This window comes from Tiliqua scincoides, chromosome 7 (genome assembly GCF_035046505.1).
Source record: "Tiliqua scincoides isolate rTilSci1 chromosome 7, rTilSci1.hap2, whole genome shotgun sequence".
In the NCBI taxonomy this organism is placed as follows: domain Eukaryota; kingdom Metazoa; phylum Chordata; class Lepidosauria; order Squamata; family Scincidae; genus Tiliqua; species Tiliqua scincoides.
In genome coordinates this window covers 48,779,588-48,805,967 of record NC_089827.1, presented here as the reverse complement: position 1 = coordinate 48,805,967, position 26,380 = coordinate 48,779,588, and the positions used below count along the sequence as shown (strand labels likewise).

General features: G+C 44.1%; 1 protein-coding gene and 1 pseudogene across 1 annotated transcript in view; one reads left to right on the top strand and one right to left on the bottom strand.

Annotated features, from left to right (window-relative positions):
- Positions 1-21,902, bottom strand: part of TBXAS1 (thromboxane A synthase 1) — a 206,770-nt gene extending 184,868 nt beyond the window's left edge. Inside the window, exons 1-2 of the mRNA XM_066634456.1 lie at positions 21,808-21,902; positions 17,440-17,533 (exon numbers count right to left, since the gene is read on the bottom strand). Of these exons, the coding sequence (XP_066490553.1) occupies positions 17,440-17,533; positions 21,808-21,902 (189 nt within the window). The remainder of the gene's footprint in view (positions 1-17,439; positions 17,534-21,807) is intronic.
- LOC136658087 (5S ribosomal RNA) lies at positions 21,530-21,642 on the top strand (annotated as a pseudogene).
- Positions 21,903-26,380: the final 4,478 nt, after the last annotated feature.

Here is a 26,380-nt window from a genome sequence, read left to right as displayed (position 1 = left end):
AAAAGCAGTTAGCTCCTAGTGTTGGTGAGGCACACTCAGATGAAGTTTGATGAATGCTCTCATTGAAACAAATACCTGAGCCTTTCCTGTGATGGGAATCCAACCATCAACGTGTATGACATTTTACAGGGTAAAGCATAGTTAAATAGAGAGCTATTAATATATCCTTTTGCTGCAAGATCACACAGGAGGTCTGATTACATCTGGCAAGAGAAGCTGTTGCCTACAGTGGTTCATTTCAAGAAGAGAGGCATCAGAACTGAAACCTGCATGGAAAATACAAAGAACTTAAGGAGCGGCCTAATATTGTTATGGTCTAACTGTGGATTGTCTTCCTTCCTTAATTTCTCCAGGATTTCAGAGACCATTCTCAGCTCTGCTACCTGAAATCCCTTAACTGGAGAAGCAAATGAATGAACTTAAGGCCTTATGTATTTCCCAGTGTGGGGTGTAAAACTATGAATTACTATACTATACGTCCCCAACTCTGGAAGCAGCTTGTCAGACTTTGTCAAGTCAGGAGACTGTCAGGGTCACAGGTTGTGGCAGCATAATACCCTTATCATTCAGACCAGTGAGCATGCCTGCCCTAGAGGCTTTTATAGAGGGTCAAACAGTACACATAGGCTTAGAGCCTGAACAACATTTCTCTGGGCCCAATGTGTAATCTCTTGAACCTCCCACTATCCACAATTTCTTGTCACCAGACAAAGTTTTCCTCCAGGGGCAAACAGCAGCAGCTAGGGGTTGATCCAGATTAGGATGGTAGCAGAGGAAAATGGTTAAAGCCATTCTGATCCAAACTGACTCCCCTCAGCTGCAATTAGATTTTAAAAAAAGATCTCAGAACCGAACATGTCATTAGTAGGATGTGTAGTTATGTGTAGAGCCATTTCATTATTTGACTTTGTCTGCGAACCATTTTGTGAACTTTTTGTTGAAAAGTGAGATATAAATATTATTATTATTATTATTATTATTATTAGTTTGGCCCTCAGACTACAAGTCCTAGAGTTTCCCATACAGGCACTCTCTCTCTCTCTTGCTTGCTCATTCTTTGTTCTATCACTGCTCCCAAGACCACGATATTCCATAAAGATCTTGCAAAATAAGTTTGAATAAATATCCTCAAGTATAATCTACAACCGAGTTCTTTTTTCCCCTTCATGGTAATGGGTCTGCCCAGGAGAGAGCTTCCTGGATCCCCAAGCCATAATACAGCACACCTGTTTCCCCATCAGCATCACACTTGAGTCTTCCATGTCCCTCTTTGGCTTACTGCTGTTAAGCAACTTCCTTGCTGGTCAGGCTGGCTTCCTGTATTCCCTTGTCTACACAGGGCTTGGCAGTATGAATCCCTGCATGATATTCTTTAGGATTTGAAGGGAACATTCCTTAGGAGTTCCTTTTTTGTCTAGTGGATCATGATAGAATGTTACTTTTTAAAAATAGGTCCCAGTGCTAATGGAACACCATTTCTCAGATGAAGCCCTTACTCTATTACTTACTCTATTCATTTGAAAAATTTATATCCTGCCTTTCCCATGCCAAAGCAAATGTCCAAGAAGGCTTACAAAGCTCTACAATAAAATGTACAATGCATAACAATGATACACAAGATAACTAAAATCAATTAGAACAAAAAAGAAAACCCACTCCTGAGAAAACCAAAACCTGAGAAAACTTGTCTGAGGGTCCAATCCGATCTTTCCAGCGCCAATACAACTGCAATGCAGCCCCGAGGCAAGGAATTAAAGGTTCCCTTACCTTGTGGAGGCCTCCGTAACTACCTGCCTACCATAGGTTGCAATGCACACCCCATTGGCATGGCTGCAACAGTGCTGGAAAGCTGGATAGGATTTGGCCCTGAGAGCCCAAGCCTATGCATGTCTTCTCAGAAGCAAGTCCCAGCATAGTCAATGGGACTTACTTCCAGGTAAGTGTGGATAGGATTGCAGCCTGATTATCCTCTGCTGCTCTTAAGTCGAAACATAAGAAATGTGTGTAAAGGCTCAATTTAAATTTGAATTTTAAAAATCTTCTCCAAAAGCACATCGTTAATTATTCCTTTCAGTGAAAAGTGGCCTTGGTGCAGAGATTGTAACAAGCAGGGTCAGGATGCAATAAAAACAGATAAGATGAATTATAATCTAATGTCTTCAGTTTTTTGTCAAGCATCAACTGAAATCTGTTAATGCCTTTGATATATTTTGCTCTGCACTGGAATGTGCAAGTAATATAATGATAATGATAATAATAATAATGGTATTTATATACTGCCTTTCATGGTCGTCAGATTTCTCCTCAGATTTTATTTCAAGGCGGTTTACACAGGCAGGCTATACTAAATCCCTATAGGGATTTTTACAATTGAAGAAGGTTCTGTCTTTCAAGAACCACAACATTTCAGATGGATCCTTTTATGATCTGGCATCACATTCTAGCCTCCAGTTTCCTCCCACGCAAGCTGACAATCCTTCATATCTCACTTGAAGGGTGGCCAAAGAGCAGATGGAAAAACTCGGCTCGGCTTGTCAGCTGCTTCAAAGTCTCGCCATTCACGGTGCCGGTGGCCTCGAACTGGCGACCTTCGGCTGTTATCTTCAGGCAAACGGAGGCTCTATCCTCTAGACCAGACCTCCTGCCCCCTTCTAGACCCAACCTCCTGCCCTCCTGTATACATTTACAACATTTATTTAATAACTAGGCATTGATTCCATCATTTCCAAAGAATCAATCAATATTGGAAAAATGTTCACCTAAATAGCAATGCTTTGGAGAAGACCTCTTGGAATTATTACAATGCTACATACAGTCTTCCCATAACATGTTAACAATGGCATAGGCTGGGCTGGGGAGCCAGTACCTAAAACCTCTAACTCAAATCCCACCTGAGCCCTGTGCAGGGCTGTGGAATTGAAGTCAGAAGCAATTTGGGGTGGAGTTGGAGGTTCGGGGTACTAACTCCATGGGCCTGGTCATAGGACTTGTTTCTTGACTCAAACAGTCAAAGATACTGCATCGCTTCAGTGCATTCGCTTACATTAATGGGTTAAGTTTTAGATTATTTTGAAAGGTCAAAGTCCTTAGTTTTATTTATTTTGAACCTTAAAATATCATTGTAAAAAAGAAGATAAAAATTTTCTATTACTCTTTTTATAAAGTATTAAACTTGGTTTATATAACGACAAAAATGTAAATTGTCAGATTTGTCAGAAACAGAAGGCTCAAACCAGGGTGGAAGCAGAGTGCACCCAAACATATGCTTCAAAATAACAAGTTCATTCACACATCATATTAGAAGCACTAGACGACAAATGTCCGATGAATAGTTAGAGCCTCAGGCCAACTCACAATTTATCTGAGCTCATATCCATCAGCCAGTTCCGAATTTGCATGTAACAAATTGGACCTCTGAGCACCAGAAGCTGAACTCCTAAGAGATCTTGTTACATGCCACTTTTCATGCTTGGCATATCACTGGTGTAGCAGTAATTTTGCAACTGTGGTAAACCCTCCCACACAACTGCAAATTGAACAATCTTGCAGAGTTCTTAGATGTAAGTCAACCTATCCATAGTTCAATCTTTGTTAGTCTTTAATTAGATTGTCTCAATCCTAGGAAATTAGATTTATATTGTCTCAATCCTGGGACATGCATCTCATTCATAGAGGGAGGCAAAAAGGGCCAAGTGACTGGTCTAGAACACCTGATGTTGCACATGTGGACCTGATCACTAACCTGGATAGAAATCTGCTAGACCCATATATAAGAACATAAATATTACAGATGCTTTTAAGAACATATGGAGGAAAATATATGGTGAGGGGCTATAGCTCAGTGTTAGAAGACATGTTTTGCCTGCAGCAGGTCAAAGGTTGGAAATGTAACATCTTCAGGTAGGGCTGGGAAAGTTCCCTGTCAGAAACCACTGTAGACAAGAGCAACCTGAAAAGAACAATGGCTCAGTATATGTTCAAAGTATGCTTTGGCATGCCAGTTCCCCACTGTTAGTACCATGTACTGCTATTAAGTCAGACATGACATTATTAAACAAGAAAAGACGTCATTAAGCAGGAAGTGACCTGAAATAAGCATTTTGTTCTCTCCTAGGAAATCATTAGCTGCAAATGATAGAGGAGAAAATATGTAAATCTTGATCAGTTATAAAATAACTACAAATCAGCAACTTGATGATACCTGAAGGAAGGCAAATGCTATGATGCAACAACTTCCCATATGGTTAGGGAAATATATTGGAAGAGTGTACTGTTATACATAATTTGCTGTGGCACGTACCTGAAGATGATCCTTAAAGTTCTGTAAATTCAGCTGCTAATCTGGGCTATTAAATAATGGTGTGGCCACAATATTTGTTCTTATTTTTAAAAACCTGTCTTTCAGTTCTATTCTGTCTGTCTATCCTTGTTTAGATAGCTTTAAAAAAAAGATTACACTTAATGGAGAAGTGTATCAGTGGCTAATCACAATGGCTACATGGACCTTCACCTTGAGAGGTTAGTATGCCACCTGTTGGTGGGGAGAAATAAAAGATGAGGACTAGTGACTTCATCTCCTGTTTATGAGCTTTCTGGAGGAATCTGGCTGACCACTGGTGGGAAGCAGAATGCTTAATTAGATGGACCACCATCTACACCAACATTGATTAGAATCATGCAACAGTCTAATTAAACAGGGCCTCACTTACATTCTCATTGTCTACCTACTCTTTGGTTAGCTTTGCCATTTGCTAGTTGAGAAATAGCAGCTCAGATACTTTGGAATGCTGTGCTAAAAATTATGCAGCTGGTACATCCGCCTAGTACCTACAACATGGGAAATGAAGGCTGTAATGGGACGGTACCATATTACTATCAACTTATTTTTAAAAATTACCTGCTGTCTTTTCTGCCGAATGGCAGGCAAGGTGGCCCATAAAACCACACAGCAACATAAGAAATTAATGTGCACCTGGATACATGCTGACACCACAGACAAGATGCATCAGAACGTAAGAAGAACCCTGTTGAACCACAGCAAAGGTCCCTTTAGTCCACCGTCCAGGATTCTGCAGTGGGCATGCAGGCAAATATTGCTCTCCCACAGTCACTTTCTAGCAATTGGAACTTAAAGCTGTGTGCTGTCTCTGCACCTGAAGGTAGGTTCCAATGTGGATGCATTCACTCCCCACTCTGAAATTTTAACTTTAGTCTGTAGAGCTTGTGAAGAAGCAGTAGAATGCCAAAGAATTCTACAACTCACTCAAAAAAACAGTGATGCATTTTCCCAGCTCAAAAATAGGGGCGGCAAATTTTGGAAAACAGGGACTTGCCTTGATAAATAGGGACAGTTGGAGCATATGCTGAAGTAAGGGGAAGTGGTGACTCTAAGGAGCTGGCATTTCATATTCTGAATTGTTTTTATCATTATCTGTCATTTCAGACAGATACATGTGGCAGCCTTCTCATGAGGGGATTTTACAGAACTGTCATCACCACTGCAGCTGTACCTCTCACATCCATTTTGATTGCAGACTTGCAAGAGTCAGCTTTTTAAACCTTCTGTCCAAAACAATGGTCAGTTTCTTCCTATAATGAGCCCAAATTTCATATTAACCTCATTAGCTTGACAGAACAGCCACTTTTCTTGCAAAGACTCATGTTACATGAAGGTTGCAGACCTCTGTCCAGCAGACTCACTTGGACAGTCAACCCATAAGGACTCCATAAGAATCCTGAACCTGGATCCTACCAGTCCTGACTTAAAGATGCCTGCCACAGTGACTTACAAATCTACAGAGACACATTCAGCTTTGAGGAGGTTGGGTTCAGAGAGGAGTGCACAGCTTCCCTAGCAAATGTTCACAGTTCCTCAGGAAGGTTCTCCTTGCATTTTGAGATCCCAGGCTTTGAGAATTCAGTGAAAACTCAGCAAATAAATAAGCTCAGTTCATAAACTTGAGTCAAACACAAGATGGATACACACAAGATGGATGCATAAATATGACTTCAGAGGAAATGGCTTCTGTGCTATATACTCCAATGAAAAAAACAAGAAATTTAAAGTTGATTTTCTTTTGATGCACAGCCTTGCTGGGGCATGGCTATGGGGACGTGGTCATGGGGGGCATCATGACAAACCCTTGCACTTCAAAATTTACCACTACAGCAGTGGTGTACACTCACTCCAGCTAAACATACAGAGACAAGGAACAGAGACATTGTTGCCACTTTCTTCCAGGTTCCAAGAGCATCCCAACAGTGGTAAGTTTGGGAACATCTGCCATAGGGAACCAGGGAGTAGAGGAAGAGGTAAGTCAACATTTTCTTTACTTATCTCTCCTTGCCAGCCTGGTCACTGATCAGACCACAGGATGCAGCAGAGGCTGAGTCCGTGGCCCTGCATCATAAAGGCCAACCCTGGATAGGACTGGGCCCTGAACTGCATACACCAACTCTGCAGAAAGACATGCACTTCTCTCATTGTGGCTCTGTGGCAAAGTCTCTTTTGTTACCTTGGGGAGCCATTCATAGGGTCAGCATAATTGTGTATTCTGGTCTCTCCCTGTTTTATTCTCTCTTCAAGAAATGAAGTACCATAAAAGTTAGATTTCATATTTATGAAGTTGTGTGAAGTTGGTCTGGGGAGCATAAAAATGTAAATAATCCAAATATGAGAATCTATACATGCCTTAATTCATTTTGCCCATGAGCTCTCCCAAGCCCTTTATCAAAATGCTGACTTCTGCTAGAAAGGTCACTCTACCTTGGGTCCATGTCAATCCACCAATTCCCTTTGTTATGAAGATTTTCTAACAGTGCAGTTTGGTTGCCCACCCCACACATGGGAATAGTCTTTTAAATACTAATAACAGCAAATAGCTAGGAAAGAACTGACACCAGTTGCAATCTGTTTTGTAATTTTTTAACTATAAAGTTTCATTTGTTAGAACAAAAGCCCTGTTCATGCAACCAAGACCATGGATACGAATGCATGGAGGAGGGTGCGAGATCACACTTACTTGCTCCAAGTCTGCAAGTCGGCAGATTTCACATGCCAACACACATTTTGCTTCCTTAAACGTTACACCAATTCCTGGGTATATTTGGGGTGCTGATTCCAAAAATGGCGTCCGTTTTGCCCTATCATGTCTAGTTTTGGAGACATGGCATAGCCTCTTTAGTGAATGGTTCAAGCAGCTTCCTCATGAGGAAGCCTACACCATGACTTCCTCATGAGGAAGCTGCTTGAACCATTCACTAATGAGGCTATACTATATCTCCAAAACTAGACATGATAGGGCAAAATGGATGCCATTTTTGGAATGATGGACAGAGTGGATACTCTTTACATTCTCACATAACACCAGAACCAGGGGACATCCACTAAAATTGAGTATTGGGAGAGTTAGAACAGACAAAAGAAAATATTTCTTTACTCAGCATGTAGTTGGTCTGTGGAACTCCTTGCCACAGGATGTGCTGATGGCAACTGGCCTGGACGCCTTTAAAAGGGGATTGGACAAGTTTCTGGAGGAAAAATCCATTACGGGGTACAAGCCATGATGTGTGTGCACAACCTCCTGATTTTGGAGGTGGGCTATGTCAGAATGCCAGATGCAAGGGAGGACACCAGGATGCAGGTCTCTTGTTATCTGGTGTGCTCCCTGGGGCATTTGGTGGGCTGCTGTGAGATACAGGAAGCTGGACTAGATGGGCCTATGGCCTGGATCCAGTGGGGCTGTTCTTATGTTAATCGGTACCCCAAATTCATATCAAACCACCATAAAGTTTGTGAAAAACTTTTCTGACCTCAATTTCTGACCCTCAATTTTGTGGGCCTGTGTTTTCAGTGTTAATCTTGTCTCAGCCATGAACCCACACCTAGCTCATTAACTGGATTCGCCCCATCACACAGGTAGCCTTCACACCACCATCAAACATCACTAGCAATATGCTTGCAATGCTGTGGAGACAAGTTGCACAAGTGAGAGCTGATCCTCATAGCTAGCCAGTCGTGTGGGTAGGCAGTTTCAAGCTTTATGCAGAGGTAGTTGCAAATGGCCTCTACATGGCAGCTTAATTATGGTGAGAAGCACTGCTTAACCTCTGGTTCTTCAAAGTCAGCCTTGTGACAGCATCTTTGGTAGAACTAGGACTAGCATCTCTTCCAATAAAACACTAATGAAAATAAATTGATATGTATTTACCCATATGCCGAGGAACATATGGTTAATGTGTTTAGACATCACTAATGAAGTTAAGCCTCAGCTAAATTTGTTGGCTTACGGATAAAGACTGCTCTCAGCAGCAAACCAAGGTTGACAGTAATTTCAGCTCTACAACTGCTACAGTGAATTTTGGAGCCATTACAGGTTTTTTAAAAAAATATCTTATAATAAAGCCTGTTTGGATCTACAAAGTTTCACAAGTACAGTCAGAGTAGCCTGGTTTCTTCCTGCTCCCTGGACCACTGGCTGAAGGATGTGCTTGCTGGCAGCTCAGGTTTGAACACTTGCACAACTTCCCAGAATCCTCTGTGCCTGAGAAATGAAGTGTCACCAGAGTGATATCAGATTTTTCAGTATGCTGCATTACTTCAGACTTCTCACTTCACTGCCAGACTATTCTGGCATCCCTCTTCACTGCCCTCTTCACTGCCAGACTATTGGTTTTCCACTCTCCCTGATGAGCTTGCTGCCTTTGAATCTGACAAAGAAACCAGAAGTCACATGTTCTGAGCCTCAGAGCTCAGTCTGATGGACAGACTGATGGATACCCTAAGGACAGATGTCCTTGGCCTCTGCTGAGCTCAGAGGCCCCTCCAGAGGCAAAGGGAGCAGAGCTCCCCTCACCTTCAGAGGGATGAGCGCAGGAGTGTACTTGCTGGGGGCCCCAGACCTGATCCGCGGATAAGTGAATTCACAGTTATGAGGGCCCCCCTGTACTGCACTAGGCTTTGGGAAGTCTGTGTTCAAGGTCCAGAACAGTCATGTGTAAAAACATCAATACAGGTTTCCCTCCCAAAACTGCTGAAAGATTGTTGCCTTGTCAAAATGGTGAGGTCTTTAAAGTGATTTGCAAACTAAATTGTCACCATCATTATTACTAAATTAAATTCACTGCATCTGCACACTGGGTGGTATTAAATATACTAGTAATTGTGCCTCCTTTTGTCAAAGAAGCAACTTGGTTATCCTTTTTTATCCTTTTTTAAAGAAGCATCTTGGTTATCCTTTCTAAGGATGCTTATGCCATACACTTCATTAACCTCCTGATGGGCACTGCTGCTGTGTGAGCTTTGGCCATCACAAAAACCAGAGTGGAAGTAAAATTGTTTTCCAATTAAAACTGACAGTATTGGTCGAGAGAACGAGCTGGAAAGAGAGGGAGAACCCTTGTAAGGATTTCAGAATCTCCAGCTGGAGCGTGTAGTATCCCATCAGCAACCTGGGTGCTTTCTGAAATCTGTGCATCTATAAGGCAAAAAAGGATTCTGGCTGAATGTAAGATATTACACAGAATGTAATCTCACAACAGTTGGAGGTGAACCTAATGTGAGTATGACCGGTCAGGTACATTTGTCTTCATGAACGAAGAAGACTTTCATAAGAATGACTCCAACTCTATCCCTTGCCAGCCCATAGAACGCAGCATCATTGATGGAGCACATACTGCATGCTATTGGAGTGGGGAGAAGTAAGGCCCAGAAGAGGAAAGTAAAACTTTTTCTTGCTTATTTTGCTATTTGCAAGTTATTTCGCTAGTGTAAGTCTGCAGAGACTCAAAGTTCAGGGTGGAGAAAGTGTTATAGGATCTCAGTGTGTGCCACTGCTGCGAAGATCCTTCCCCTCCACCCCTGAACTGTCCAGCTCGCTCCCCACCCCAAACTACTTAAGACCTAAAATGGCACTTCCAGTTTTCATCGGAAAAACCAGAAGAGGGGCTTGAAAGCTCTCTTAAGGGCTTAAAAGGCATTCGGAGGGCCAATGACTGATCAAGAGTGAGGTTCGGCTGAAATCTCCCCTTCCCCCTAAGAAATATACTTGTATTGGTAAGCTTCAGTCTCGAAAGACTATGGTATCGCGCTCTGAAAGGTGGTTCTGGCACAGCGTCTAGTGTGGCTGAAAAGGCCAATCCGGGAGCGACAATCCCTTCCACACCGGGAGCAAGTGCAGTCTGTCCCTGGTCTGTCTCCCTGGCTATGGGCCTTCCTTCTTTGCCTCTTAGCCTCAGACTGTTGGCAAAGTGTCTCTTCAAACTGGGAAAGGCCATGCTGCACAGCCTGCCTCCAAGCAGGCCGCTCAGAGGCCAGGGTTTCCAACTTGTTGAGGTCCATCCCTAAGGCCTTCAGATCCCTCTTGCAGATGTCCTTGTATCGCAGCTGTGGTCTACCTGTAGGGCGCTTTCCTTGCACGAGTTCTCCATAGAGGAGATCCTTTGGGATCCGGCCATCATCCATTCTCACGACATGACCGAGCCAACGCAGGCGTCTCTGTTGTCTGCGTGACTTCCTCTTTGCCAACGATGCAGCTGTCACTACCCACTCTGCCAAAGATCTCCAGCAGCTCATGGATCGTTTTAGCAAGGCCTGCCAAGATTTTGGACTGACAATCAGCCTGAAGAAAACACAGGTCATGGTTCAGGATGTGGACTCACCTCCCTGCATTACAATCTCTGAGCATGAACTGGAGGTTGTCCATGACTTTGTGTACCTTGGCTCAATGATCTCCGACACTCTTTCTCTCGATACTGAGCTAAACAAGCGCATCGGTAAAGCAGCTACCACGTTTTCCAGACTCACAAAGAGAGTCTGGTCCAACAAGAAGCTGATGGAACATACCAAGATCCAGGTCTACAGAGCTTGCGTCCTGAGTACACTTCTGTACTGCAGCGAGTCATGGACTCTTCGCTCACAACAGGAGAGGAAACTGAGCACTTTCCACATGCGCTGCCTCCAACGCATCCTCGGCATCACCTGGCAGGACAAAGTTCCAAACAACACAGTCCTGGAACGTGCTGGAATCCCTAGCATGTATTCACTGCTGAAACAGAGACGCCTGAGTAAGAAATATATCTTTCAAAGAATCTGGGTTTTTGAAGTGTGAGACTCCCCTATTTTAAGGCAACTAAAATTATTTCACAGATATGTATTTCCTGGCTGATCACTACTCAGTGCAATTTGATAAATGTCTATGGATACACAACCACCAACATTAGTTGTGGGGATTCCGGTTTTTCTATTGCAACTGTAAACAAAGTATAACTGTTGACACCCTCAACTTCCAATCATTGTTGGGGTCACAGCAACCTTTCAAAGCATGTGCAAGAGAGGGCTTGGATTCAACCCAATAATGGAACTGCCTTATCAAAACTGAATTCTTTATATAACCCTGCACAGCCTCTTCTTGCTGTCTTGTCGCACAGCTACTAAGGCCAGCCCTGTTCAGGCTGCTACCTCATAGGTTGTTGTGAAAACACAACAGGCAGGGGGAAATGAGGTGGGCTGACTGGGTACCAGGAGGGGGGCTGGATACACACACAGGTAATCTCATACTTTATGTATGTAGGTAGGTATGGGGATTGTGCCACAAAAAAGGTTGAAGACCACTGGTATATAGTATAATGATATAGAAAACAATGAAGCAAGGTGGATTGTTTAGTGCAGGGGTGCTCACACTTTTTTGGCTCTAGAGCTACTTTGAAACCCAGCAAGGCCCGGAGATCTACCAGAGTTTTTTTTACAATGTTCGCCCCATCGTAACATATAACATTTATGTGTACAATGTATGTTGGTGTACCTTGAGCCCCACTGAGTATAACAGGACTTACTCCTGAGTAGACATGCCTAGGATTAGGCTGTGAGGCTGCAATCCTAGCCACACTTACCTGGGAGTAAGCCCCATTGAGTACAATGGGCCTTACTCCCGGTGTTTCCTCCCAGAGGCACCTGAAGGGGGGGGGGTCGGCACTCCGCGATCTACTCATTTTGCCTCGCGATCTACCGGTAGATCGCGATCCACCTATTGAGCACCCCTGGTTTAGTGAATGTGGGATGGCTCAGACTGTTTGCAAAGGGTTTCACAGTTTGAGCTTCTAGTGCACTCTCTTGTCCAAAGTGGGGAATTTTTTTTTTTTTAACATTTAAATCTCACAGTTTTCATTTTCCAGGTTCCATATAACCATTAGACAAGTGTAGAGGAAGCACCTTCCCCTCAACTTCCACCCTGTTTTTCTCCATAAAAGCAACATGAAACTATACACAGACAGACATTTTACTATCTCTGCAAGCTGTAACCCAAACTGGGGCCACAGTGTGCTCCATTCTTCCCCTTCATTTCACCCTGCGCTTCTTCAGAATTAGCCTTTTCATTGTATCCTGCTTCTGCAGCTTCTTTCCCTAACCATGGAAGCATTTGCATTCCAATTCTGAAATTATGCCAGGGTTGTTCAGTTACCCTGCACACTTTGCATTTTGTTTGCCTTTACTTGCTTATTAAAGGGTGTTTTTCGTTTTTTCTTTTAACTGCATAGTGAGGAACAGGGAGCATTTTTCATCTTCCCTGCCCTTGCCTTCGCTATCCTCTCAACAGCTATAAAACAGTTCAGCCCAGCCAGACCAAAGACTAAATGAGACAAAGCTCCCCCTTCCCCACACACACAGAGCACCCCCACTTTCCATTAAACAGAAGTGGGCCACTCAGCAGAAGCCCAGGAGCTACAAGTAGGCCAGACAGGAATAAACAGAGCAAACAAAGAGTATCCTGTCCATTCTGAGAGAGGCGAAAAAGAATGATGTCTCAATTAAAATTCAAGGCAGGGAAGCGGCATGCAGCCTGTCAGCAGCCTGGCTAATAATAAAAAGGAGAGGTGAGGAAAGAGAAAGAAAGGGAATCCTTACGATGGAGAGTAAAACACATGAGAATGTGTTGATGTGAATGAACAGACCTACAAGCAGCATCAAAAAGATTTTGCAATCTCACTTCTCCAGTGACAAAGGGGCAAATTCACATGACAGCGCGAGAGCACAGGCGCTGCTTGGAATTGCTAAACAGCTAACTCACCCACGGTGCACCACTCAAGTGCAGGCACAATCACACATGCTCTTGCACCACCACTAATCCACACTTTGGGTGCTTTGAGATCAGTCCTGAGCCTAGTGGCTCAGACGTGGCTTTTGGGCAGGATTTTCCAAAACTAGCATCCTCTCTTGCATCTATTAGGTAACATGTTTTAACTAAGGGCCCAATCCTATCCAGCTTTCCAGGGCGAGTGCAGCTGCAATGCAGCCCTGAGGAAAGGGAACAAACATCCCCTTATCCAGAGGAGGCCTCTGTGGCTTGCCCCACCACCACAGGATGCAGTGCATGACCCACTGGCTGCATTACCGTGGGGCTGCATTACGGCAGCACTGGTGCTGGAAGGTTGGATAGGATTGGGTCCTAAGTCACAGTACGAGTGTGTTTCTACAGTATGGTTGGAAGGTTTTCTACTTCATTTTTTATAAGGTTTATTTAAAACACCACAAACATTCAGAAATATTATACATGCTGTTTTTCGATGATACATATACAAATTATTTATGCCTTACAAGAGATGTCAGATATACGATAAGTTAAAATTGGCACAATAAGTACAGTTAAAAACTAGGGGTGTATTTCCAAATGTAATTAAGTAATGGTCTCTACACAACAAATGCTCTGTCAAAGTCATTACTAAAATTTAAATCTTTGTGAATTTAGCCAGTTGGATGCATTCCATAGCAAACTTAACCACTCCAACCAACGGCACAATCCTACTCTCTGTTCGCACAGGCAGAGCACGTGCGCCACCAGTGCATGTCTTCGCAAATGGACCATAAAGCACGTTGGGACAGCACACCTTCAGGAAGCACCAGGGGGAAAGACCAGAGCATTCCCGCCAGTGTCAGCATGAGGAGTGATGCTGGTCAGAGCAGGTGAGTTCTGTGTTGTGCGGACAGTGGTGGGGGTGGGGAGGAGTAAACAGAGTGGGGGAGGGTGGCAACAGAGCGGGGTGGGCAGGATCAGTGGCACCAGCACACACCATATCCTATCCCCCCTCCCAGGCCCAAACCAGTAACACAGATTACTGCAGACTTGTGCCAGCGGTTTGGCAGCTGGGGCTTTCACCAGGAGAAGGGAACAAATATCTCCTTACCTCAAGGAGAATTCCCACCTGCCAAATGTCTGTGCGGGATGCAACGTAGCCTGTGCAGGTACCACTGCATCAGCGCAAGGAAGTTTAGGCAGGATTGGGCCGTCTGTAGGTTTTCTACCACTTCCCAGTGTATTATGACTAATTTTGCAGCAGTTGCTTATTATCTTTCCAGGGCCGGACTTACCCAATCCACAGAGGGGTCTACCCAATAGGGACAGGGTTGGGTATAAGCTGGGAGAGGCCAGAAAGGTCTCAGCAGGGCAGGGTGCAGGTTACTGGCCCAGTGAGTGGAGTGCGCCTATAGGCAGAAGCAGAAAGGTGTGGCAAATGTCCACAGGAGTCTTTTCACCTCCCAGGAGAGGAGGCTTGGGCCCAGCAGTCAACCAGGCCAGGTGGTTGAAACCAGGAATGGGGCTGGGACCTGCCAAGGTCAGGGGAATATAAAAAGAGGGTCAGGGATGAGAAAGGGCTGGCTGAGGGCTAGAAGCTAGTTGGAAGGGAGGCTCCAAAACCCTGTGAGGCTTGAGAAGGCCCAGAGGTAGAGGAATAGGATGCTGTAAACCCCCTCCCCGTCACATACATTCACATGTATGCCAACAAGGAAGGTATACTTAGAAAATGGTGCATTTTAAAGCCCAAGCTAGCACTTTTGTTATTACTGATGATGATGATGATGATGATGATAATAATAATAATAATACAGGTATTTCTATACCGCCTTTCTTGATCCTCAGATTTCTCCTTAGACTTTATTCAAGGCGGTTTACATAGGCAGGCAATTTTTAAATCCCAGTCGGGATTTTTACAATTTGAAAGAAGGTTTCTATCTTTCAAGAAACCACAACATTCAGGTGTTTCTTTCTTGGTCTGGCCGCACATTCTGGCCTCCATCCTCCCACGCTCAGAGCAGATGGAATAGCTCAGCTCAGCTTGTCAGCTGCTTCAAGGTCGCACGGTGCCGGTGGCCTCGAACTGGCGACCTTCGGATGTTATCTTCAGGCAAATGGAGGCTCAACCCTCTAGACCAGACCTCCTGCTCCTCCTGATGCTTTATTTTTTACACTGTTAAACCTCACAACAAACTTGTAAGTGAGACTGGGATATAGCGGCATGGCCATAAATACCCAGGAAGTTTTATGGAGGATTTGAACTCTGATCTAAATCTATCATTATTTTCAAGAATATATATGTATTTTTAAGAATAAATACTGCTTTTCAACAAAAGGTCACAAAATAGTTTACAGAGAAAATCAAAGAAATAAATGGTCTCCTGAGCCAAAAGCGCTCAAGAATCTAAAAAGATAACAGAAGGAACACCAGTAAACAGCCACTAGAGTAGAGTCACTGGAGTGAAGGAGGACAGTTACTCTCCCTTTATATTATATAGCAGCTACTCTGCTTATATAGCAGAGTAGTTACTCTGCTAAATGTAAGACAAGCACTAGCTTGGGCTTTAAAACACACCACTTTCTTCGCAAGGTTTATCAAGGTAACATCCTATCCAGTATGCTGTATAGGACTGTGAAAGCTTTGAGTTCGGTTTCATTGATGAAATAACTCAGTGTGATGAACTGGATACAATAACCCTGTTCAGACATTATGTTAAATAAGTGGGGAGCGAGATTACACAGAATGTTGCACTCCCTACCTCCATATATTCAGCTGAATGTCTGCACAGAGCCTAGGTAAAATGACATGCATGTAATATTCACCCTGGATTATTGAGAACCCTGCTGTTCCAAGGACAGAGTTTATGTATTACATATTTTTTAGCCCAGCTTTCCTCCAAGAAGCTCCAGATATCATAGGTGGATCTTTCTCCACACTTGTTCCTCACATCAGGCAGGTGAGACATATTAAGTTGAGAGAAAGATCGGCCCAAAGCCACCCAGCAAGTTTCACAGATGGATGGAAATCTGAACCCTCGTCCTGGTTCACCATCCCTACCACACCATGCTGCACATGCTTAGATTCTGCACATGCTTAGATTTTGCCAATATTAATCTAAAGATATGGAGATCAGGACTGAGGATAACATGTAGTATAATGTCTGAACAGAGCTAATGTCAGGCATACGTGCAGAAGACTTCAGTTTAAATTCTTACTCAGCTTTGAAGTTCACTGGGTGCTTTTTGAGAGTGACGCTCAATCTACCTCAAAGAGTAGTTGGGAAGAGAAAGCAGAATAATAGAAAGCTCCAAAGGTGCAACAAGAATTATAAGTTCAGGCTTAGGTTGAAGATCAAGACCTTAACTCTTTCTACATTTAGGGTCAAAATCTTGCAATCAGCATATGTTTTGTGCCTGGTTAGTACTTGGATGGGAGACTGCCTGGGAATACTGGGTGCTGTAGGCTTATACCATAGTTTTCGAGACTGAAGGTTGCCAACCATGTAGACCAACTAGCCCAGATTTATTTTAGATGCATATCTATGACACTTGGCTTACAAAGGATACAGTGGTGCCCCCTTATCTATGGGGGTTCCAATCCAGACAGCTGAAAGTGTGGATATGGGTGAACGCCTATCACACAGTCCAGATCCTGCCTCCGGAGGTGAGGGGAGGAAAGAAGCTTCCCTTCTTTCCAGGGGGGCCTCTGAGCTCAGCAGAGGCAGCAGTCGTCCATATGAGGCCTCTGCCAGGCTCAGACTGAACTCTGAAGGTGAAAAAATGCAACTTCTGGTTTCACAGAGGAAACCGGAAGTGTATTTTTAATGCCTTATAAGGCATTGGGAGACCCAGGGAGGGAGCGCGCAGGGGGCCTCATGGACCCGATCCATGGATAGCTGAATTTGTGGGTACAGGGGCCCCCCCTGCGCATTTGGAATGGACCAACACATCAGTAATTGAATGAAAATTAAGCACAATCTGAATGAATGTTTGCAGTTAGAAACCACAAGAAATGACAAGGAACTGTGTGGCACACAGAAACCTAGCTTCTTACCCTTGGAAGCCCCAACCACAGCAAGTCCAGTTTCTGAACATCTAAAAGACACAGCTTGTGAATTACCACCTGTCCCCATACAACTGTAATATCAATCTTCAGCTAAAGGTCATAGCTAGGATTCTGATTATTTTTACCAGATTTTGTTTAAAAACAACAACAAAAAACAAACAATATCCTCACTGCCACCTTGAAAATCCTCCATGTCTCTCCTTGGGATTTATGGTACTTTCAACACCAAGATGCCAATCAGGTACGAAAGAATAAATCCATTTTGTTTCAAACCATACTTGAATAGACACCACCTAAAGTACTTACGTTACGGAAGAATAGTAGGTTTCCAAGGAATGGCAAAGGTGGAGGGTGGCGAATGCCCAACTTCTTCAGTCTGGAGAATGTAGAAGCATAGTGCCTGCAAAATAGTGAAATAAGTTCTGTAAGTTCTGCAGCAGGCCAAACTTTAGGGTAAGTGGATAAAAAAACAAAAACAAGAGCTATGAAAAAGGAGCACAGCTGTGATGTGAAGCCACCATCTCTTGAATGTCTATAGGATAAGAATCAGTCAAGAACCTTACACCAGATATTGATTCCCAGGCTTCTGCATGGAAAATGTATCACCATGACTCAGCTCTTCCTGCAGAAAGTTGATGGTGCAGCCCTGACATTCAAAATCCAAAATAGTCCTGGATAGTTAGCTTCTTAGCACGGGTGTACCAGGGGCAGGGATCAATGGAGACAAGTGCCTCCACACAGCACATTTGTGGGGGCAGTGGTGACATCCACTGTCCCTCAACTGCCCATTTCTTAGCTTTTTTTTAAAAAGCCAGCAGCTTCTTTTGCTTTGAAAAAAGGGGGTGGCCGTTTGGAGCATAGGCGGGGGGAGGGCAGGCGGGGGGAGTGGGGGCTGGGATCCAGCACTTATGCTGGATCCCAACCCTCATTCCCAGGGCGTTTGGAGTGGCATGAAGCCACTCTGCTCTCCTTGGACTTGTGCCACCTCAGGAGTCCAAAGAGACCCATTGGGGCAATGGCGCCTTACCCAGAAGTAAGGGGAAAAGTTTTCCCTTCCCTCTGGCTAAGCTGCCTTGGGCCACTATCCTGCACTGGATACAGCACAAGCCTTGGCTTGCCTGTTCCAGCGCAGGGTAGGATTGCGCCCATCATTACATCACTGCAGTTACTTCCGAGTGGGGGGGGAGTAGCATTTGCGTTCCTGGCTCCTGGGCAGCATAAGAGCCAGAAATGCCAGTGCTTCTTTGAATAATCCTATCCTAAGGTTGTGGCCGGTGGGCAAAAGGAGTCAGGGAGGGGAAAGAAACATTAAGGTAACAAAGCACAAACACCCATCTCTAGCCTCTGCCAAATTCTGTTGAGAACTTTTCCTATGGTATTCTTAGGCAAGGGAATTTCAAAAGGTGTGTGTGTTCAGCAGTAGTTTCTCCAAGTCATTTTTGTGAGGCCCAGAGTCCCACCAAGATACGACAGCTGGGCAGAATCTTACTGTCTTATACCACCCAGGTCAAGATCTTGCAAGGGCTCACTAAATCGAAGCTCAGGTGCTACAGAGGACACTATTCTGGAAGTCAATAAGCCAGTGGTTCTCACACTTTTAGCACCAGGACCCACTTTTTAGAATAAGAATCTGTCAGGACCCACCGAAAGTGATGCCATGACTGGAAGTGACATCATCAAGCAGGAAAATTTTTAACAATCCTAGGCTGTAATCCTACCCACACTTACTGAGGAACAAGTCCCATTGACTATCATTGTTAAATACATAATGGCCTGTTCAAAGTTCAGATCTGTAACATTTCCCCAAATGCAGTCACATGCCATGAGAGCATCAAGTCTAATAGATTAAAAATAAAACATTGAAATGAATGGGGACCCAGCTGAAATTGGCTTGCGACCCACCAAGTGGGTCCCGACCCACAGTCTGAGAAACACTGCAATAAGCAATTTCCTTCTGCCTTTCTTTCATTTATCAAAATTAAAACAAACAATCTTAGAAGTCCTATAAATGGTAATACATTGAGTCCCCTTTGATGTGGAAGAAAGGCAGGATGAAAATACTATCTAGCTATCTATCTATAAATAAATAAATAAATATAACCATGCTATTCACGTTCACATCTTCTTTGTTTTCTAACAAAGGCTTCCTGTATTTCATCTTCACTCTGAAAAAAATTAACAGCAAAGAAGTCCACGAGTTCCGATACTTGCCACTATCTGCTAATGAAGAACATGCAACTCATCCTTGACGGAAAATATTAGGTTTGCACACGAGGTGTGTCACTACCAAGAATCATACAGACTACCACTAACCGTAAAGGATTAAAATACACGAGACAGAAACGACAAGTTTTCCATTTATAAGCTATACGTGGGTCCCAGCCAAAAGGGTAGAATATATACTGGGAATACTGTAGTATGATGTACATCAGTCTAGGGGAAAAGTCATAACCAAAATTCATAGAGATGCTAAGGAGTGCCAGACACCAGGTCAGAGATCTGTATGTTTAAGACACTGTATTCCTCAGCAAAAGGATAGAGCCAAAAGGAGTAGAGAGGCCCAGACAGTACAAAAGGGCTTAGATGAAACAAACTCACTTTGAAATAAAACTTGTCTTCCCCCAATGATTTGACTGGAATCCTGGAAGACCCGTATCTGGCCAGCCTTATTCTCTAGTATCCTGATCTAGGACTGTTTTACTTTCCTGTGTGTAACCTACCCTCTTCTGCTGCCCCAGACTAGCTGGAATAGTTTTCTTACCGCCACCTGTCCTTGGTCTCAGCCTTGATAGAACTGGACACAAACTAAAGAGATAACAAATTTCTTCTAAGGGGGTATGGTACAAACCCCACCCAACCCTGCATCCCAAGAGGGCACGTCTTCATCCTTGGGCTCAGCAAAAGACATTGTCCCCCAAAACAGAGGCAGCAGACACCTCAATAGTCTCTCTTTGCCTTGTAATGTGACTTGGGGCCCAATCCTATCCAACTTTTCACCACTGGTGCAGCCTCAATGAAGCCCTGAGGTAAGGGAACAAATGTTACCACACCTTGAGGAGGCCTCAGAGACTGCCTCCCCACCACAGGAAGCAGCACATGCCCCATTCGCACGGCGGCACTGGAAAACTGGATAGGTTTGGGTCCTTAGAACCTAGTTGCAACTGGAAAAATCAAAACATAAATAGTAGATTGCTTCACTGTTCAGCTTTTTCTTCCCCCCTTCCTTATGCACAGAAGTTTGGGTTCTGTGCTGAGAGAGAGGTTTCAGATAGAGACCTTGCATGATCAGATGTACCTGGATGATTGGCAAGGGAATCTGAGATTCCAATTAGCAAGGTGGATCACTCTGGCCCATAGGTGTTGCTTAGATAGGCCTTTTTAAGGTATCTTTCTCACAAAGGGAGGTGCCAGGGGAATCTTACTAGGGAGACCCATTACTCTGGGGTCCTGGCCATCTGGCTCAAGCCCACCAATGTTTCCTCCAGGGCAGGTTAGCTGTTTGACTCTTCGCTGTCACTTTTCTTTCCTTCCACCCTTTTCCTGGTTTCTCTGTCCCATTATGCTTTCTAATGATTTCCCAGTCTGCTCCACCTCATCCTCATCCACCCCTTCTCCACTCAAGCCTCTTTCCCTGCTTTCTGCTTCTCTCCTCTCATGCTCCACTCCTCCTCCACACTCATCATCCCCACGACCTCCCCTAGCTCCTTCCTTCTCCCTCCTCTTGTTCCTTTCCGCAGCCGACACCTGCTCCCAGCTGCTCATCAGCCCACCACCAATCCAATGAGCTGCAAAGGCACATGGTAATGACATCACCACCAAGCATAGAAGCTCCAGATGAACTTCAAGCAAGCTGGGTCCACTCAGAGCTGCAGCAATCCATAGTTCACTTCAACCGTCAGAAACAATGGGGTCAAAATTAGTAAATTTCCTTCTCCATCCCACTTTTTATTTATTTAACATGTTTTTTCAATTATCCACCAGAGCCTTCAGGTCTGGGTATGTTAAAAATGTAAACATTATTTATTCATTTACATTGCTCCAGAAATGTGCTAGAAGGTATTAAAAATACCATCCCAAAATAGATTTTCACACATCCTCCCATCTTTAGCAGAGGAAATCAGGAATACTTGCAGTATATTAAGTGAAACAAGAATATAGCAGTGAGCAGAGCAGTACAGCAGTAAGCCCACCAAATGAGCTGGCCATTGTCATGAGGGCTGGTGACAAGACCCACCAAATAATTTTTGAACAATTAATGCCAAAAAATATCTTTCCCACACAATAGAGAAATCACATTTGACACTTGACTTCTAAACAACTGCAGAACTGAACCAGAGCTCTAAATATTCAACCATTTCAGGAATGTAAAAAGGCTGAACACATTAGGAAAATTGAAGGATTCAGCTCCCTGCACATACCCAATCTCATCTGATCTTGGAAGCTAAGCAGGGTCAGGCCTGGTTAGTACTTGGATGGGAGACCGCCTGGGAATACCGGGTGCTGTAGGCTTATACCATAGTCTTTTGAGACGGAAGGTTGCCAACCAACCAGCTCCCAAGTATGTACAAGGTCTTGTGCCAACCAAACTAAGCATAGCTTACAGGCAACAGTTACCAAACTGGGCACCGCAAACTCACAAGAGAGCTGTAGGATGTCCCTGGTGGCTCTTCTTACTGGCTCTCCTGCGTGCCGCCATCTTTGATCGCACAAGATTCAAGATGGAGGAACCCAGGAGAGTCAAGTGACAGCAGCTTGTGCCTCTTGTACATCTACGACCTAATCCTACCTGCTCCGGTTGACATTCTACCACTTCTTCCGCTGGTGCTGACTGCTATAAAGCAGTCAGCACCAGTTGTAAAAGCAGTCCAATAGCCATTTCAGCACCACTGCATTGGTGGGGTTGGGAACCATAGGATTGAGCTCTTAATTAAAGGCCATCGTATGGCTCTTAAATAGATAGATTGCGTAAATATGGCCAAGGTTGCCTGTGATCCTGAATACTCTTACTAGCAAGTAAGCCTCACTGAACACAGTGGGACTTTGGAATGGGCTGCCAGAGACTGAACCCAAAATGTATGTTTTAGTGACGCTAAGTGTATCTCCCAGATTCCCAGCCCTGTACCTAAAACACCAATACATAATGCCATTTCTCCCTTGATACTTTCATGGATAATGTGTTATTCTTTTTGCTTTACATTCCTTTACCGTGGTAGGGGGTGGGTAAAATTTATTCTGTACAGAGGCTTGTTGTGTGTGTGTTTTTTTTTAGTTTAAAATGCAATTTCACTAAGCAGTATAAACTTTCATAACTTTTTTCATCATGCAATTACAGGCCTTAATTATGTAATTCGACATCCTAACTGCATAATTAAAAGGACATGATGTTTCAGCTTAATTAGGCACCCTAATTATTATGCATGTTCATATCCCAGCACTGCGATCCCGTTTGCAAACGGAGAACAAGTGCTCCTAGATATATCTCCAGCCATTTTCTACGTGTCAATAGGAATGAAAGGATCCAAACTGAATACATTAAGATACTCACAGAAAGGAAAGGAAGCACCTGGTTCAGTAGCATGATTAGTATTCTTTGCAATACAAGATTGGAGTGGGCTTGTGTTCAGTGGCATCGCTAAGGGGGGTGCGGGGGTACGGGCCACACCAGGTGACGCGCACGGGGAGTGACACGCTAAAATCACGGTGGTTAGGAGTAACCCCATCATATTATATACCATTGGATGCGGAATGTCAAGCGACTGCAATGCAATAAGCTGATAAGGTGAACCTTTTTGAGACTTGAAAAGCCAGGTGGATCCTGACAGTGATTTGGTTTAAACAGAAGTTCTTAAATTGAACTGGGCACTGGGTAGGGCTGAAAACCTTACTGATTTTGGAGGGGGTGTTATTGCAGGCAGGCCACAGAGGAAATTCACTTGGTGGACCAGGACTGGCTTCTGCTTAATTAATTATTTGTTTTACTTTAATTATTTATACTTATTTATTTTAATTTGCCTGATGATGTCACTTCCACCATGACATCACTTCTGGTGGGTCTTGGACAGCTTGTCATTCTAAAAAGTGGGTCCCAGTGCTAAAAGTTTTAGAACTGCTGCAATAAGGTGTTAGTAAGTTGACACCCTGGGGGAGGGGGTGTGTGACACCACTAGTGACCAAAATCACTAAAATCACAGTTTGGAGGAATAATACCAGCATGTTATATATCAATCAATGCGTAATTCCATGCAGAATGTGTTCTATCTTTGTTCTATCAAAAGGTACAGACAAAAAACCAGCGGGGGCAGAGTGATGGTACATCACCAGGCCCACCACCTGGGGTGTTGCCCCGCCCACTGCATGGGGTGTGTGTGACGCGTTGGCATCCCGCACCGGGTGACAGGAACCCTAGTGATGCCACTGCTTGTGTTCTTCCTTCCCTTAGAAAGAGCAGAGGTATCCCAAGGGGCAGAGGCATTCCTCTTTAACATCCAGATGGGAATTGGTTTATGTTGATTAAAAAAATTAGTACACGCATACTCTGTGTCTCTCACATTTGCTCCTAGATATGCCTACTCTCACACGCTTATAAATTGGCCAAGCACAATTGTCCTGCTTTTAAAATCATGGGGATCTCTAAACACCATGAACTGGTTGAGATATGATTTGAAACAGCATAGGACTTGTAGCGAGACTGCTCTAATACCACTTCCAGTTCAGGCTGAAGAGGGCAGATGATGCCAGGCTGATGACCTGTCCAGATTCCAAACCAACATTGCCATCCTCCTACAGCAGGGGTGTGCAACCCCCGGACCGGGGACCACTTCCAGCCCTTGGGGACTCCCAATCCGGCCCGCAGGGAGCCCCCAGTCTCCAATAAGCCACTGGCCCTCCGGAGACTTGCTGGAGCCTGTCCTGGCCTGACATAACTGCTCTCAGAGTGAGGGTGACTGTTCAACCTCTCACATGAGCTGTGGGATGAGGGCTCCCTCCTCTGCTTGCTGTTTCACATCTGTGATGCAACAGTGGCATGAAGGAAAGACTGGCCTTGCTTTGTGCAAGTCTTTCTATAGGCATTGAGTTATTGCAAGACCTTCCTTCATTCATATAAGTTCCATCTCTAATATATTCATTTATATAAATTTATTTAAATTTGAAATGTATATTAATTTTTTAACCCGGCCCCCAACACAGTGTCAGAGAGATGATGTGGCCCTCCTGCCAAAAACTTTGGACACCCATGTCCTAGTAGCTAGGGATGAACAAACACTGCTGCATCAGATCAAAGGTCTGACATAAATTCACTCTTATACACACAACTCCAAAACTCAGGCTCATGTCCAGGGTATCTGAAAGACCACCTCCTTCCATACAATCCGACCTGCCCTCTCAGATCATCAAAGGGGGCCCTTCTAACTGTGCTGCCACCAGCAGAGGTGAGGGGGATGGTGGCAAGAAAAAGGGCCTTCTCAGTGGTGGTGCCCTGCCTGTGGAAGTCCCTCCCCCTGGAATTGAGAACAACTCTCTTTCTCTCTCTTGAGTCCTTCCGGTGGGGTCTTAAGACCTTTTTATTCAGGGAAGCTTATGTATGCTTACACTGGGAGGCTGGCACTTTTTTATGAACGTATTTTAATCGTGATTCGAGTTTCCTGTGTTTTATTGTTTTTTTATCATATATGTCAATGTTTTAGTATTGTTTTATTGTAAGCCACTTTGAGTGTTGAAAGGTGAGGTGTAAATAAAGTGCAGAAAGGTGGAGTATAAATTACATAAATAAATAATACATACTCTGAAAGTTATCACCTGCGCCATCATCTCTTGGGACAGGGAATGCAGAGGTCTGCCTAGTTCTGGCTAGTAGTACTTGAAACACACTGAGGGTAAACCCCTGGTAAAGATGATTTTTGCTGGACATATCAAATTGGAATTTGCAACACTAGATGGTTTATTGGGATATAATGTTACTGCCTGCTGTTGTATCTCTTGGGACACTGATCACTACCGTTCCAGGTACCTGCACCATGTGTGGTGAAATACTCCTTTCCATTAGGCGGGACAATAAAGAAACCAAACACCTCCAGTGTGTTGAGTCAACTACTGTATGGGAATCAGTCATTTGTTATATTATGCATGGGAACTGGTGCGTAGCACGGCTAGAATCAAGTGAACAGAGCAACGATTTTCAACCTTTTCATCTCACGACACACTGAGAAGGGGCTAAAATTGTCAAGGGACACCAACAGTTTTTTGACAATTGCAAGGCACAATGCATTGCCGGCTGGGAGCTCACATCCACCAATGGCCCCACTAATATTATGACCCTTCCCCAAACTCCCGTGCGTGGCACAGCTATAGACCATTCATGGCACACCAACGTGCCACGGCACACTGGTTGAAAAATCACTGGAACAGAGTAAAGCATCTCCTTACAATTTCTCAAACAGGTTTTTGTTTTTTTTTAAAGTCAATGGGAAAGCGACAGTATCCTTTAGCCAACCTTCCAGAGGCGGCTTCCAACACAGGACAAGCATAGATCTTTCCCTCTCATCTATCCTGCTCATTTCTACTTTGCATAGGAGATTTTCTTTGGATCTTTGGATGTGTCTTTTAGTTTATTCAAGACCATCATTCTCCATGTGTGTGACATCATGGACTGGACCTCCAGTTCCCTGTGGCTCATGGATCAATATTACTCTGTATCCTCTCACATAACACCAGCTGAATGATTCATGCCATACAGGACAAGATTCTCCTCTCCTCAGAAAAGGGCGGATTTGGATGAAGCTGCTCTATTCTTGCAACAGCTCTGTTTTCTCTCATGCTATACTGCTGACAGAGTGTGGCATGTAAATTTCTTATCTCATACATGATTGACAATGCCAGAGGGGCTGTTGCTTAGGTTTCCTTATGTGCTTTTCGGTTTTGAATGGGTGTTTAGCGCACAGCTCAGCATGCTTTACATCATTCTGTCAGTGAAAGTATGCACCCCTGTCGTTTCTCAAAAGATGACACAACCACCTAGGCCTCTGTCACTCCTTCCATGAACCCACAATGGCTCCCATTGCTTTTAAGAGATATGGAGCAACCTAGGGAGGACACCTATGCCTGAAGATTATAGTATTAGAATTAAAAGGGATCAAAGGGCCATCTAGTCTGACCTCCTTCCATACTCCTTAACCAATCTGTTCTCATGGACAGTTCCTGTTTCTGGTGTTTTGTGCCCCCTGCGTTCATTTTTGATGGAGTTCTATTT